This window comes from Drechmeria coniospora, chromosome 01 (assembly GCF_001625195.1).
Source record: "Drechmeria coniospora strain ARSEF 6962 chromosome 01, whole genome shotgun sequence".
Lineage (NCBI taxonomy): Eukaryota > Fungi > Ascomycota > Sordariomycetes > Hypocreales > Ophiocordycipitaceae > Drechmeria > Drechmeria coniospora.
The window spans coordinates 6198446-6213476 of NC_054389.1; the positions used below are offsets into that span (position 1 = coordinate 6198446).

The 15031-nt window shown below is 61.6% G+C and overlaps 4 protein-coding genes across 4 annotated transcripts; 2 read left to right on the forward strand and 2 right to left on the reverse strand.

Annotated features, from left to right (window-relative positions):
• Window positions 1–1961: 1961 nt before the first annotated feature.
• On the forward strand, window positions 1962–3290 carry DCS_01580 (Geranylgeranyl pyrophosphate synthetase; the record flags this gene model as incomplete). The annotated part of the gene is made up of 1 exon (XM_040798912.1): window positions 1962–3290. The coding sequence occupies one exon, from the start codon at window positions 1962–1964 to the stop codon at window positions 3288–3290; it is 1329 nt and encodes a 442-aa protein (XP_040659795.1).
• A 460-nt stretch (window positions 3291–3750) lies between these two features.
• Window positions 3751–5291, reverse strand: DCS_01581 (uncharacterized protein; the record flags this gene model as incomplete). The annotated part of the gene is made up of 2 exons (XM_040798913.1): window positions 3751–5023; window positions 5155–5291. 2 exons carry the CDS (start codon window positions 5289–5291, stop codon window positions 3751–3753), a joined length of 1410 nt encoding a protein of 469 aa, XP_040659796.1.
• A 3156-nt stretch (window positions 5292–8447) lies between these two features.
• Window positions 8448–12916, forward strand: DCS_01582 (uncharacterized protein; the record flags this gene model as incomplete). The annotated part of the gene is made up of 3 exons (XM_040798914.1): window positions 8448–8512; window positions 8717–11759; window positions 11819–12916. 3 exons carry the CDS (start codon window positions 8448–8450, stop codon window positions 12914–12916), a joined length of 4206 nt encoding a protein of 1401 aa, XP_040659797.1.
• Window positions 12917–13436: 520 nt separating this feature from the next.
• On the reverse strand, window positions 13437–14063 carry DCS_01583 (uncharacterized protein; the record flags this gene model as incomplete). The annotated part of the gene is made up of 1 exon (XM_040798915.1): window positions 13437–14063. The coding sequence occupies one exon, from the start codon at window positions 14061–14063 to the stop codon at window positions 13437–13439; it is 627 nt and encodes a 208-aa protein (XP_040659798.1).
• Window positions 14064–15031: the final 968 nt, after the last annotated feature.

Genomic DNA, 15031 nt, shown 5'->3' on the forward strand with positions numbered 1-15031 from the left:
CGTATGATTAGTGTGACAGTACGGAGTGCTTACTGGTAGTAGACCAAAATAATAGACTGGGTCCAGGTATCTTTTTATGGGTCCACGAGACTAGCCTTGTACCTTCCTAGTATCCCACATCATTGATTTTTTTGTATCACACAATGCAACACAGTACTGTTCAAGTCTTATTTATTACAAGTACAAAATAATTACTTCATTCACTACATCCTATTAGCAAGCACACACAACAGCCATAATATTCATTTTCTATTATATTTAAATTATAATTATAATATACATGCGCTATATATCGACGTAAAAATAATAGACTGATTCCAGTAGATGCTTGAGGTGTAATTATTTGTGTTTCCTGAGAGCTACATAGACTTGATATCTTCTTGCTACCCTAGAGCTGCTCTTCCTGTTTCTGGGAATTTTTTTGGTTAAGCAGTACCTAAGTGAGCTGCTGATGGCCCTTGTTGGTACCTGGTCCACATTGGTTATTTACCACAAGGCACAGTACAGTACTGTACTTACTTGTGCTCCGTACTCCTACCCCATACGAGGACTCGTACTCGTATTCCCCAAAATCACACGGCCAGAATCGCACCAATACCTAATTATTGGTACAAGTACCTACCTACCGTAGGTTCTTACCGTACTGTACTTACTTGCCACTATCCTATCGGCAGGTTCTCTCTGCTCCGTACCAGTACCCGTACTATGTAGGTACCTAGTACTTACTTGTAGAGGACCTATAGCGCAGCACCACTGGTCCTCTTCGCGCCAGTAGTAAGTCGTGCATGTGCTGTATTATTACCTCCAGGTCTGCTATTTCAGGGTGTTCAGAGGCCATACGAACCAATCCCGAGCTTGGACGCAACGTAATCGAATTGTTCCACGATGGTTGAAAAAAAAACCCCCCCAAGCAACTACCAGCTTGCTCACACCGTACTTGTACTATTGTCTTCTCACTCTGATCTGCAATGTATTAGTAGCGCCCCCTCTTCGCCATCTCGAGTTCAACCTGCACAGGCTGGAGGAAGCGAACAGAGCGGACATCCGGCCTCGCAGGTGTGAGAGAGGAAATCTGCCAACTCCTAGCGTATAAGCAAGGTAAGTAAAGCAAGTATTGCATGCCTAAAGACCACTCTAGCGAGTGCCGTATGGCATGCCAGGTTCCCTCCAAGTTGAGTACCGCGGCGTGCTGCAAGTATCTCGGTATTTTGCTGTGCCTGTCGTTCGGCGCTTGATTCGCACCTACCCCGCCAGCCCAACTCTCCCACAGCTAGCTGTCTGCTACGAGCACCACCGCCATCACCACCACCTTCCTCTCTCCCCTCCCCTTCGTCCATCCGTCTTCCTCATCCGCCGAGGCTCGTTTGCTCATACATTCATCCTCCCTCCCACACGTCGTCGTCCTCATACTCGGCTGTCGGCGTCACGGCGCGCTTCGACGGGGCGGACCGGACAAAGGCAGCTCTCTGGGGCCCTCTGCCGCTCCCCTCCCTCCTGCTCGTGCCCGGGGAAGCCATCGATTGGCATTCTTCCCTTCTCCAGCCCACCATCCCGAAGCGGCCGCCTGACAAGCACATGCATCCGCCCGCCCCATCTCGACGCAGCAATGGGCTGACACGTCTGCCGGCGTCCCTTGACGGCATATAGAGTAGCAGTCTCGAGCCTCGCAGCCGACGGCACGCCGACGACACGCCACACCCAACCCCCGTCCCCCCTCGGCCAAGGCCGGCGAGCAAGCCCCTTGGTCCTCTCTCGACGGTACCAGGCAAGACCAATCAATACTCGGCCGCCCGCCGTTGGACTGGGAGTCATCGCCACCTCTTCCGCCTTTCATTCATCCCACGCATCCTATCAAACCGCCCTCCCCCCCCCGAGAGCGTGCCAGGCACCCACCCCCCACGCCGAGCCCCACGCCGATTGCGCGTCTGCCTGCCGGCATGCCGTCCTCGAAGCACGACAAAATGGCAGCGGCCTCCGCCGACGCACCCTCCGACTCGTCCCCCTCGTCCCCCTCGTCGACGTCGCACAGCCCCCGCGAGCAGTTCTTCGACCCTCACCGCAGCGCCCTCAACAACCCGCTGGCCTCGCCCAACGCCATCCCGCCGCGGACCTCCAGCTCCGGCCTCCACAGCCGCTCCTCCCTCGCCCTCAACGCCCAGGCCGACACCCACGGCTCCGGCCAGGCGACGCCGCAGGCCTCCGTCCTCCGCCCCGTCCCCGAGGCCGACTGGCTCGGGCAGCAGCGGCAGACGACCAACTGGCGCGCCCCGACGCTCAGCTCGGGTGCCATGGCCATCATGCAGCACCAAGGCCAGGCCGACGCCGACGAGCAGTCCCGCCAGGGGCCGCCCAACGTCGACCGCTACGCTCACGAGGACCTCAACTTCACGCCGCGCCGCTCCTGGACCGGCGACAAGGAAAAGGTGGTGCGCGCGCCCTTCGACTACGCCACCAGCCACCCCGGCAAGGACTTTCGTGCCCAGCTCATCGCCGCCTTCAACGTCTGGCTTGACGTGCCCTCGAAGAGCCTCGACGTCATCACAAAGGTCATCGCCATGCTCCACGAGGCCTCGCTTCTCATCGACGACGTCCAGGACTCGTCGGAGCTGCGCCGCGGCTTCCCCGTCGCCCACAGCATCTTTGGCGTCGCCCAGACCATCAACGCGGCCAACTACACCTGCTACCTCGCCCTGCAGGAGCTCCAGAAGCTCGACAACGCGCGCGCCATCACCATCTTCGCCGAGGAGCTCGTCAACCTCCACCGAGGCCAGGGCATGGACCTCTTCTGGCGCGACACCCTCACCTGCCCCACCGAGGAGGACTACCTCGAGATGGTCGGCAACAAGACGGGCGGCCTCTTCCGCCTCGGCATCAAGCTCATGCAGGCCGAGTCCAAGGCCAGCATCGACTGCGTGCCCCTCGTCAACCTCATCGGGCTCACCTACCAGATCCGCGACGACTACCTCAACCTGTCGTCGCAGGAGTACACGAACAACAAGGGCATCTGCGAGGACCTGACCGAGGGCAAATTCTCCTTCCCCATCATCCACAGCATCCGCGCCGACCCGGCCAACCTGCAGCTCATCAACATCCTCAAGCAGAAGACGTCGGACATTCAGGTGAAGCGCTACGCCGTCTCCTACATGGAGAGCACCGGCACCTTTGTCTACACCCGCGCCGTTCTCGCCACCCTCATCGAACGCACGCGCAAGACGGCCATCGAGATGGACGCCGGCCAGGGCAAGGCCGCCGGCGTCCTCAAGATTCTGGACAAGATGGTGATTGAATAGCTCTCGAGCCGTCACTTTGTGCTTTGCAGCGGCCTCTTTCATTGTCGTGACCCGCGCCGTCACCACCCCCATCGTCACCACCCCCATCGTCACCACCCCCATCGTCTCTACCTCCATCGTCACCAACACCACCACCGTCGCCACCGTCGTATTCTGCTTCCGTCTGCGACTTCGACCATTGTCACCTCGTTGGTTGCCATCGTCGAGCAAACGAGTCGCCATTTTCACCGCATCTGACTTGACATCTGGGCTTGTCGCTAAGCGGACCGTCGTCTTCCATGGCGGGCCACGATACGGAGGGGTCAATGCCGGCTGGTGGAGAGACGGAGATGGGTCAAGTCTAATATCATGCGTGTCTCGTGTGCCTAGTGCTGTGCTGCCTCGTGTGCAATGGAAAATGGTGCAAATGTGCATGTGGCCGTCGCCATGAGCAGGTACTGTACGTACAATCGTCATCAACTCAGACCCCCGCGGCCGGTGCGGCCTTTCGCTTGACGAGGCGAACCCAACGCCGTCGTCGCCAGTCCCCCCGAGCCTCGCGCCCGTCCGACCCTTCCTCCCAGCTCGGCAAAGGCCTGGCCTTGGCCTTGGCCTTGCCGCCGTCGGCCGGGCCCTCGACCACGCCCGTCCTTTCCTCGCGGTCGTCGTAGATGTCGTAGACCCAGCGCTCGCCCTCGGTCTCGACCTCGACGCCGGTGATGATGCGCTCCTCGACCCAGTCCCGGCTCCAGAGGTCGAGCGCCCACTTCTTCTCGCTCCACTCCCAGCCGTTGGGCGCCAGCACGTCCTCGAAGAAGCGCGAGCCGCGGGGCCGGTCGCCGGCGATGCGCACCTGCGAGAGCGGGTCGTAGGGCGACGGCGAGAAGAGCCAGGGCTCCCATTCGCCGGCCGAGGACATGCGCTGGAGCTCAAAGATCTCGACCTCGCGCGTCTCGGGCGCCGAGTCGAGGATGACGTCGTCGGCGATCCAGCGGTCGAACCAGGCCTTGACCTCCTCCTCGCGCGGTCGCAGGTGCTCCTCGTGCAGCGCGTGGGCGACGGCCTTGACGCTGGGGTGGGCCATGCCGACGAGGGCCCAGCCGCCGAAGAGGAAGATGATGCGCCACGGCACCATGTGGGCGGCGATGGTCATGGCCGCGATGGCGACGGTGAGGAAGAGGAAGATGGTGGAGGAGAGGGCCTCGTTGCTGAAGTTGGTGACGGGCACGAGCAGCTCGACGATCTTGTCGTGGGCGTTGCTGAAGTCGCCCATGCTGTTCTGCAGGTCGCGCATGTTCCTGAAGAAGTCCTTGCTCATCTCCTTGGCCGGCCGCACCGTCGCCGCCGGCGCGAGGGGCGGACCGCTCGCCGAGTAGCCGATGCTCTGCTCGCTGCTGAGCGTGCCCTTGGGCGGCGCCGGATGCCGGGCGACGAACGAGGGCACGAGGACGGCGAGGACGAGGAGGATCATCGGCAGGGCCGGCAGGAGGTAAGGGTCGAGGCAGACGAAGGAGTAGGCGGCGAGGAAGGACAGCGTGTGGGAGGGCTTGGCCCAGGAGAAGAGGCGGACGGCATCGGCCTGGAAGAGGAAGACGACGCCGATGCGGGAGTTGAACTGGCGAAAGTTGTAGGACATGGTCGTGAGGTTGAAGTTGGGCCGCTGGGAGTACGCCGACGCGGCACCGGCATCGGCCGTCGTGAGGGGCGTGTCGGGGCCATTGTCGTCGTCGACGGGGATGACCTGCTGCAGCAGTCTAGGGAGCCTCGGCGTTTAGCACCGGGAGCAGACAGAATCGTCGTCAAGGCGGGCTGGAAGCGGATGCATTTCCGGAGGGGCGGGGGAGGGGGGAGGGGGGGAGGGGGGTGGTGCCCATGGAGCGCTCACTTCTCGACAAGTCGGTCCTGAAGACCGGCTCGTTCACGGATCGCCGCGAACCCGCCGAGCAGGCCGCCCTTGGGGGTTGAGGTGCCCGATGCCGCCTGGTCACGCTTGCTGGCGGTTTCGGCGGTGAGGTCGTCCATGGTGCCCCGTCTAGGACATTCTCGTGCCGCGTCGAGGTGGTGGACGTTCGGCGATGTATGGAGGTGTGCGTGTGTAGTCCCCGGTTCGTCACGTGTAGACGGGTAAGGTGTCGGCCGACGTTGGTCTGCGTCGGTGTAGCCGTACCGCAAGGCGTAGGCACGAGTTGGTGTATGGTAGCCGTGGATGGGTGGGGTCGAAGGTGATGATGGGATGGATGATGGGTGCTGAAGCTGCCAAGGTGGAATGCTCAGCAGTGTGGGTCGAGGCATGGAGCGCGGAGGCGGAGACGGATCATGATCTCGTTCCGTGGCGGGCGGGGACGCTAGCGCTGCCGCCAGTGACGACTCCGTGCTTTGAGGTTTGTCGGTTCCCGTCTTTGATCTTCCGCGATTCCATGCATCGACGGCGAACAACAACAAGACTGAGTCGAGGAGCAGCATTCCATTATTGCAGTCGCGAGCACAATCGGCCATCATCGGGTGCGGTGATCGAATGCATGCAAAAGGTCGTGTACGTGCATGTACAGCACGCCTACTCGTTGCTCTCCGTAAGTACTGCCGGCACACCATCATCATATTGTGTCCACGAACGGTCAGTTTCTTCTTTCTTCAGCTGTCACGCCTGTTGGTTTGCACCGAGATCATCTCTATTTGCGGCTGGCACCAGGAACCTCCGGAAGGTCGAATAAAAACTTCAGGTTACCTCCAGTGTACCGGACGCCCCTTGAGATGTGTACTTTTGCATAGTGCGAGTACTGCATGTCATACTATGTACCGAGTAGTGTGCTCCGTAGTGTGCCTGCGTTTGAGGTTGGCCTTATTTGGTTCAGATTTCACCATGGTTCGCCCAGTACGTTGTGATTGGCACACTGTGCGAGGGGTTACGTGTACGAGTACGTCGATCAAGATGCGATCAAGATGCGAAAAATAAACAACCTGCGAGGCATTGACGATATGAAATCCCTTCTGGGTATTGAACATCGGCTGGCAGTGTAGTACACGACAACATTTCGTGCGGATATGGCAGATGTCAGATAGTCATGGTACCGAGGGCTTGCCTTGCTTGCGAATGGTCCCTGGCCAGATGTCCTCCTTTCCAAGGGCTTCAGCAAACCACCCGTGCCGTTGTGGAACGGACGGGCAGACTACGGAACATAGCGTATCCTGGCTCCCTTCTTTATTTACTACGACGATAACCCTCCCATGGGTCTAGCTTCGGACCAGCCCGCTGCTGTTGGCGATTCAGTTGGCAGGGTCGAGTGTGGCAGGGACGAGTACTGGACTTTCCGGCCATGTCGGCGCACGGTGCCCAGGCGACGAGAGGAAATGTTGCTTTCCATCTTCCTAGTTGCAAGTTAAGAGATCGTAGCGTACCGTCAACAATAATACAGAATGAAAGAAAAAAGACTGACAGAGAGAGAGAGAGAGAGAAAGTGTGTGTGTGTGTGTGTGTGTGTGTGTGTGTGTGTGTGTGTGTGTGTGTGTGTGTGTGTGTGTGTGTGCCGAGAGCGGATGGATTATCGAATGACGTCGACGTCTGGCGCGGAGAACGAGTATGCCATTCCATCGCAAGTACTATCACGACACACCACGCCACCCCGCCCAGCCTCGTGCGACGGACGTGACCGATGGCGGCTTGCCTTCGGTTGGAAACTACCCTCGACACGGTCGCCATGGCAAGCCCCTCAAGAGCGCTCCTCGGTGAAAGGCTTCATGCTGAAGGGGCAAAGATGCCGAATGACGAACAAACGGGCTTCGGCCAGGTCGCTCGCACACGAGTAGAGCGTGCATTGGGTGGGTTGATGCTGGTCCGTTTGGCGGTGCCCCTGGTGCCTCTGGGTGGCCAGCGTCGTAACTACCCTCCCCGACGGCCCCCCTTGTTGGTTGGCTGCGTCAAGGCCGGTCCGAGCAAAGGCTTCATCCCATCAGCGTTTCCTGTCGAAGCCGGCGATTCCACTCAGAAATTAAACTCGACAGGACAGGGTAGCAACCGCCTCGGCCGGCTCTGTGCGTCACGCTTGTAGCCGGTACCTGCGAGCACACCCACCTGCTGGTCTCCACCACCACCTGATGCCCGCCGCCGGACTCGTACAGGTACCTACCTACCTACCTAGGTATTACTCGGGCCACCAGTTTGCGTACTTGCTTGTACTAGGACCTGGTCACTAACATCGAGTGCTAGGGGCTAAGCAACGTTAGTCCCGCCAGGCGTCGTCGCCCGTTAGGAACGGTGGCTGTTACCGTACCCGGCAACCCCCTCTGACCTCGTTCGCAGCCACCAGTGCTAGTACGTGGACAAACCACGCTACACGTGCACGTACATGTACTAGCATGGTACGTTGATGCGTATGTCGTGGTAGGCGTGCAGGTCACTGTGCATGCAAAAGTACTTACAGCCGGTACATGAGTGGTACCTGGTGGTACCTGGTGGTATGCGTACGTTCTGAGAGAAAACAGAGTATTACGGCGTACTGAGCACTCGTGCTCTGTTGTGTACCAGTGAGCACCACTACCAACCTCAATTGGTGCTTTCTGAACTTTCCATTTCAGGCGTAACCTGGAAGCCCTGGGCCGGCGGCCACAGCACAGGCCGGGGGACTGGCCGTAGGACTGGCTAGTGGCATGAACCAACCACTGGACCGGCCACTCGGCCAGTGCCATCGCTCACCTGCTCACCCAATTCAGGGCCCACAGCTCCTCCGCAATTCTGTATCCAATCCACCACCAGCCCATTCTTTCGTCCCTCACCCGCATGCGAGGAGTACGGTTGAAAAACACCACCGCGGCAACCCGAATCGAACTCTGCCTCGCCTCGCCTCGCCTCACTTCGCCTCGCCTCACCTTGCAAGCCCTCCATCCGTACCACGCCGTCCTTCCCCTGGACCATCCCGAAAGGCACGACGCCACGTCTGGGCCGCTCGTTCGCCAGCCTCTTCGTTGTCGCCCGCACCCGCGACGACAGCAACGACCAACGAAGCGAGTCTGCCTCGGTCCATCGTCACACCCTCATGTCGGCCCGCGGAATGAGGTAGCCTCTCGCATGCTCTCAGCTCCTTCACCGGACGGAGGCTGTCACCCGTCCGTCCAGCGACGACGAGCAACGCCGGAGCCGCGTCTTGAACCGCCGTCTGTCGACCTCGTCATCGTCTCAGCTCTATGACACTGAGGTACGAGGCACCAGCTGGGCCTCGAACGGCCAACTCCTCGTCCCCGACTCGCCTGTGAGTGCCTCCCGTTTCCCTCGTCCCCTCCTCTCCCCTGCTGTATCCCCCGCCCATGCCGAGCACCTCGGCTTCTTGATTCCGTCGACCTGTGGCCTGCCTGCTTCTCGACCGCTCGCCCCCGCCCCCCTGGTAGCCCTCTGCTTCTTCATTACTCGAGAGAAGGGAAACCTGGCCGACCCGGCACTGACTCGCTCTCCGCAGCGGCAGCAGCAACTCGACGTCCGACAAGTCATTTCCTTCGGCCGCCAACGGCATCCGCCTCGTCTCTGCCAACAACGCCCCGATGCTCGCCGCCGCCTCCGGTCATCACCACTCGCTCGCTACTTTCGAAAGACATGGCGAGAATAGAGAAGCTGCCAAGCCCTCAGCCTCCTTTGACTTCCTGCCGTCCGTCAACTTCGACGACCTCCACACGAGCATCGAGTCCGCCTCGACCGACTTGAAGTTGACCCCGTTTTCGTCGCCGACCCGGGGGGCCAGCATCGCCGACCCGACACCATCGGCCAACATGAATCTCGCGGAGCGACCTGCCGTCGCCCCTGCCGCGGCCCAGGGGCGTGCCGTCAATCCGCCGCCGACGAGCTGGTCTGCCCGTGCCGCGTCCATCGTCCGCCGACCTAGCGCCTCGAGCCGGCAACCGAGTTCCTCCTCCAACCTCTCGTCAGCTTCGGCATCCCTCGAGGCGGCCATGCCTGCCGTCGCCGCACGCGGCCGTCGACAGAGTCACTACCCGCCAGTCTCCAACGCGAACATGATGGCCAAGCCGCCGCGCAAATCAGACACGGACCTCTCGACCCGGAACCAGCCGGCACACCGTCCCGGCTTGCTTGCCGAAAGAGGACATCGTGGCAGTCATTCTCGGAGGTCCATCGACGGCGCCGCCATGACCCCGCCGGACATGTCGCGCCGTCTCGCCAACTCGCGGGCGACCAAGGCAAAATCCGTCCAACCACCGATGCGACTGAGCCAGGCAAACTTGCTGTCCAACCTCACGCCGGAGCACAATCGCCTATCGACGCTGGCTCAGGGCTCACCGCTCGTCGCCGGCAAGGGGTCGACGCCATCGTCGGGCGGCAAGAGGGCGTCCCTGATACCCGGCAACACGCCCCATGGCTCCCACGCCACCGGTTTGGGCGCGAGGACCGTCAGCCCCACCGACACGCGAAGGATGAAGCGACTCTCGACGGTGCCTCCGTCGCAGAGCCTCAACCTGCTCCCCGGTGTTCCTCCTCCGCCCCCCGTCGCGAGGAACGCTCGAGCAGAGTCCCGCTCCCCGTCGATGATACCTCGCAGGACGCCCGCCACCCCTTCCTCTGCACGAACCACGCCGGACGCGGCCAACAGGAAATCTTACGGCTCGGTCCAGTCCGTCGGCTCGGCCACGAGCTCCAACCCCTTGCGAACCTCTGCCGGATCCTTCCAGCCTCGCCTGCCGGTGTCGGCCTCGACCTCCCGCCTCCCGCCGCCGAAGCACACCGTCGTGCACAACCCTCTCCCCGCCGACGACGAGGAGTACGTCCCTCCCGTCCCCGCGATACCCAAGGCATTCGAGTCCCCCAAGGGGTCACCGGGAGATCCTTACTTCGCCGACAAGAAGAAGCCGGGCCTCGGTGCCGTTGATGTCCTCGGCTTTCACTCCAATTCTGCCGGGAGCATCAGCATGCCCGTCCATCCCGAGCCCACCAAGTCTCAGCAGAGGCACGGCGCCAGGAAAAGCTCCGTCCTGCCGTCGAATGCGGACGAAAAGAAGGGCACCCGGCCGGGGAAGCAACTCCCGCCCCTTCGATTGCCACCTCTCAACATGGGGCCTCTTCATCTCCCCCCCAAACCCCCCGCCGCGCTTTCGCAGGACGACACCGGCTCGGGCCCGAACCCGCGCTCTCCCCCGCCGCGGCGCCAGCCAAAAACACCGACGACGCCCATGACGGCCTCGAAGTCGTCCTTCTTCGCCAAGGGCAAGTACGACGAGACGATGGAGCTGCCGCCCCCTCGAAGCAGCACCTCCATCCACCGCACCCATCGGCTGACGCCCACGCCGCCCGACCTGTACTCGTCGGATTCCTCCGCCAACCTGTCCGAGGCGAACCAGAAGCCCACCATGTCGCCGTTTCTGTCGTCCTCCTTGCCCAAGGGGGGCTTCGAACATGCTCTCCTGAAGAGGTCCAAGACTGGTGCCGACTATGTCACCCTCACCGGCCACGTCTTCGAGGATAGGGCACAGACGAAACCTGCCGGACCCAGGGAGCCGACGGCGGACAGGCTGGCTGCCTCGCCGCCGCCGCCAGGTTCGGCCCCCGGCGAGCCCGAGGCTCCGCCGTCGAAGCCGATGGTGCGAATGCCGAGCGTCAGTCGGAAGCAGGGGAACGCCAACGGTGCCACGTTCGCTCCCGGCGATGCCGCCAACAAGTCCGCCGTGCCGTACTACCCGCAGAACAACAGCATTCCTCCGCCCCGCTTCACGGCCTCGGCGACGACCGGCAGCTTGTCGGCCGCGAAGCCACCGATCCCGAGTCCGGCCGTCGCCAGTTCGAACGGCGGCTACCTGGAGTCGAGGAGGCGAAAAGACTCCGCGGCGAGCCTGACGACCAACCTGGCGTCCCAGGAGAGGGCCAGGGGCGACACGTGGGCGAGCAAGGAGGCTGCCGATTCGAACACGGTGCCAGTGACGCGCAACCCGGTCATTGCGCCCAAGGTCATGAAGCCCAGGACGTCGATGGGTGCGCTGCGCGCCACCTTGTATTCCGCCAAGGATCTGGATAGGGATGACGTCGTGGCCGAAGAGGAAATGCGGAAGCTCGGTTCTCGCCGGAAGGAGACCGAGGTTGCCGCCAAGGCGCTCGATGCTCTGCGGGAGCGAGCGACGCCCAAGGAGCGCGTCAGCCCGCACGAAGCCGTCCGCATCGCCATGCTGAACATTTACGAACGAGGCGAGATTGTCGATTTCGGCGACGTCTACTTTTGCGGAACGCAGAACGCTCGCAAGGTCGTCGGCGACGTGCAGTCGGACGCGCCCAACTTCGGCTACGACGACGAGCGTGGCGACTACACCATCGTTCCGGGCGACCATCTGGCCTATCGGTACGAGATCGTAGACGTCCTCGGAAAGGGTAGTTTCGGACAAGTCGTTCGGTGCATCGACCACAAGCTTGGCGTTCTCGTCGCCGTCAAGATCATCCGGAACAAGAAGCGATTCCACCAGCAGGCTCTCGTCGAGGTCAACATTCTTCAGAAGCTCCGCGAATGGGTAAGTCGAAGGCGAGCAGATCCGTCCGTCCGTGCGCTCCCGCTGACTCGCCTCCGCAGGATCCCAAGAACAGGCACAGCATGGTCAATTTCACGCAGCACTTTTACTTCCGAGGGCATCTCTGCATCTCGACGGAGCTTCTGGACATGAACCTCTACGAGTTCATCAAGGCCCACGGCTTCCGGGGCTTCTCGCTGCGCATCATCCGGCGTTTCACGAAGCAGATGCTGAGCTCGCTGATGCTGCTGAAGCAGCGCAGGGTCATCCACTGCGACCTGAAGCCCGAGAACATCCTCCTCAGGCACCCGCTTCACTCGGAGATCAAGGTCATCGACTTTGGCTCGAGCTGCTTCGAGCAGGAAAAGGTGTACACGTACATCCAATCCCGATTCTACCGATCGCCCGAGGTCATCCTCGGCATGCAGTACGGCCTGCCCATCGACATGTGGAGCGTCGGCTGCATCCTCGCCGAGCTCTACACGGGCGTGCCCATCTTCCCGGGCGAGAATGAGCAGGAGCAGCTCGCCTGCATCATGGAGGTGTTTGGGCCGCCCGAAAAGCACCTGATCGAGAAGAGCACGCGGAAGAAGCTCTTCTTCGACTCCATGGGCAAGCCACGCTTGACCGTCTCGTCCAAGGGGCGCAGGCGGCGTCCGTCGTCCAAGACGTTGCAGCAGGTTCTCCGGTGCGACGACGACTCGTTTGTCGACTTCCTGTCGCGCTGCATGCGGTGGGACCCGGACCGCCGGCTGAAGCCCGAGGACGCGGTGCGTCACGAGTTCATCACGGGCCAGAAGCCGGTCATGGTTCCGCGACTTCCGACGCGCGAGAATTCTCCGGTGAAGCGTGCGAACACGGTGTCGGCGCCGCGGCCACTGCCGGATCCGCCGGCACCCATGGGCAAAGCGTTCCTCCACCCTTCGCGGACGGGCATGACCCCTCTCAGGGTTGTTTCCGGCGCCTCGAGACGGGCTTCGGGTGCCACGGGCGCCACGGCCTCGAGCATGAGCAAGCGAACGAGCGCCGGCGGATCCGGCGGCGGCGGCGGCGGCGGCTTCAGCGGTCTCCCTCGAGCGGCTGGGAGGATTGTGAGCGGAAAGCAAGATCTTGCCGCCGCCGCCGCGGGCGCGTCGATGGCCATGAACCGCCGACCGTAGCATCGGCGGGAACTCCGGATCCGAAGGTCGCTTCGTGCTCGGAAGCAGAGTCGCGGGACTCGGCGCTGCCGAGACGAGGGCTATTCGGAAACGATCGGTTGCCATCGCTGCGCATGCTGCGCCTGGTTGTCGCATATGCCGACCATTCGAGTCAGATGGATGGCGGACTGACCACTCGGGCCGGTCGATACAAGCACCACCTCCTCTTTCTTCCATTTTCTTTGCGGGCGGAGAATTGTTCGTCATGGCGAGACGAGGCGGATCGACTTTGCGGCAACGCAGCACAGTGATGCCGCATCTGCAAGGTCACGTTGGGACCAGGATCGTGCGGGCCGGGAAGGGGGGTCGTTGACTGTTGAGGTGTTTCAAGTGAGTCATGGAGCTGTATGCTATACCATTCGAAGGCGTTCAGTGATATGCCCAAGGTGGCTGCAGATATCTTTTTTATGCATGGGAGGAAAAGGCGCACAGTTGCATTGCGGTGGCCGTCCAAGTAGGGACGGAGAAGGGCAGTTTCGCATTACTCTGCAGATATTTGACGAGGTCTATGCAAGACGTCACGGAGTCGCTTGGGTGTCAAGCAGTTCAACCCCTGAGTGAGGTCTCGTGACTTGGATGTCAACCAGGCACTGCCATGACCGGCACCGAGAGCGAGGTTGACGGTGATTTCATCTGGCAGTGCGTACTGATGGATAATGATGGCGCTTTGAACAACGAAGCCGCGGGATGGCGGCGGACGCGACGGAATGGCGAGCAAGGCGAACAGAACGGGAGGGTGCTGGGAGAGGGTCCGTGGAGTGCGGCGATGGACACGTGTCTCAGCCCACAGGCCATTGTCGTCGCTTGACGAGCCGTTGGAGGGCCGCCTGCCCGCCGCCTGTCTGCCTCGACCGTCTCCGCTGGTCTGCCTCCTCGACTGTCTCCGCTGGTCTGCCTCCTCGACTGCCTGCCTAACGGTGGCTGCGGTTGCGATCAAGGCGTAGGCACAAACTCGACTGTTGTGGTGTCGTCGGGCGTAAGAGAGGAGCCGGGCGGAGTGCGGAGGGGATGCCGGACACGGGCGCCAGGCAGAGTCCCTGCTGGGGCTTCGGGAGACTGGTGCTCCGTACGGAGAGGACAAGCGATGGCTAGCCGGAAGGGGATGCATGTTTCAACAGGTTCCAGGCACGAGCACGAGCGCCATTCACAGTCCACAAGACTTGGTGCATATCCATCGGGAGGCATCCGAGCAAGGTGCCCAGACAGGGGATGCCTACTTGGGGGGCCGGGGGGTCACAGAGGTTTCCTGGCCTGTCCGGACAGCACGGAGTGGAGAGGAGGGGAGAGGGAGGGGAGAGGGAGGGGAGAGGGAGGGGAGTTGGTCAGGATGGTTGTATGTGGGCATTACGAACGGGCATGGCAGACGCACACTGAAGAAGCATGGATGCATGGCACTCACAGCGGAGAGACTGCTGCCTGGTGGATCAAGGCTCTCGGTTGCCGCAGGCGCATGCAGAATGCGGAGGCAGCAAGAGTCATCCGTCACCGGTCCGGTGGTCTAATCCAGGGGGGCAAGGCGTGTGCTCAAGGCGGAGACGAGGTAGTCGTAGATGGTAGACCTACCGAGTACTTGCACGCGGGGACTCGCCTCAGGGCCTATGCAGCAGCACTCAGCTCGCCGCACATTGCCATATCTCGTACCGACCGGACCGGAGTCGCCGGCGGCCGAGACGGGTCCATGCCGGAACACCCTTGCCCCCCTCAGGCCGTCTCCCCTCAGCGGCGCCCGCTGGCTTGGTTGCCGCACCTAAGCATGGGAGTTGAGGTGGCCGTACTGTCACGGACGGTTCGTTTGCGCATACGGAGCACTTTGGTGGTACTTTGGGCCTGCCACGGTCAAAGTACAGGGCTCGCTCGCTGCAAGGCACACGGCGTCTCCACTACGGAGTACTAACGTAGGTACTGCACTGCAGGACCGCATTTTTTACCTGCCAGGACGCCCTGCGAGGAGCCTGAGCCAGCGGCAGAGGCGCAGCCATCTATCGGCTCAAGGTACCTCCAACAGCACCTCGCACCAAACCATGGTAGGTAGGTAGGTACATGTATCACCCTGCATGCCGATGAACGAGTACGACT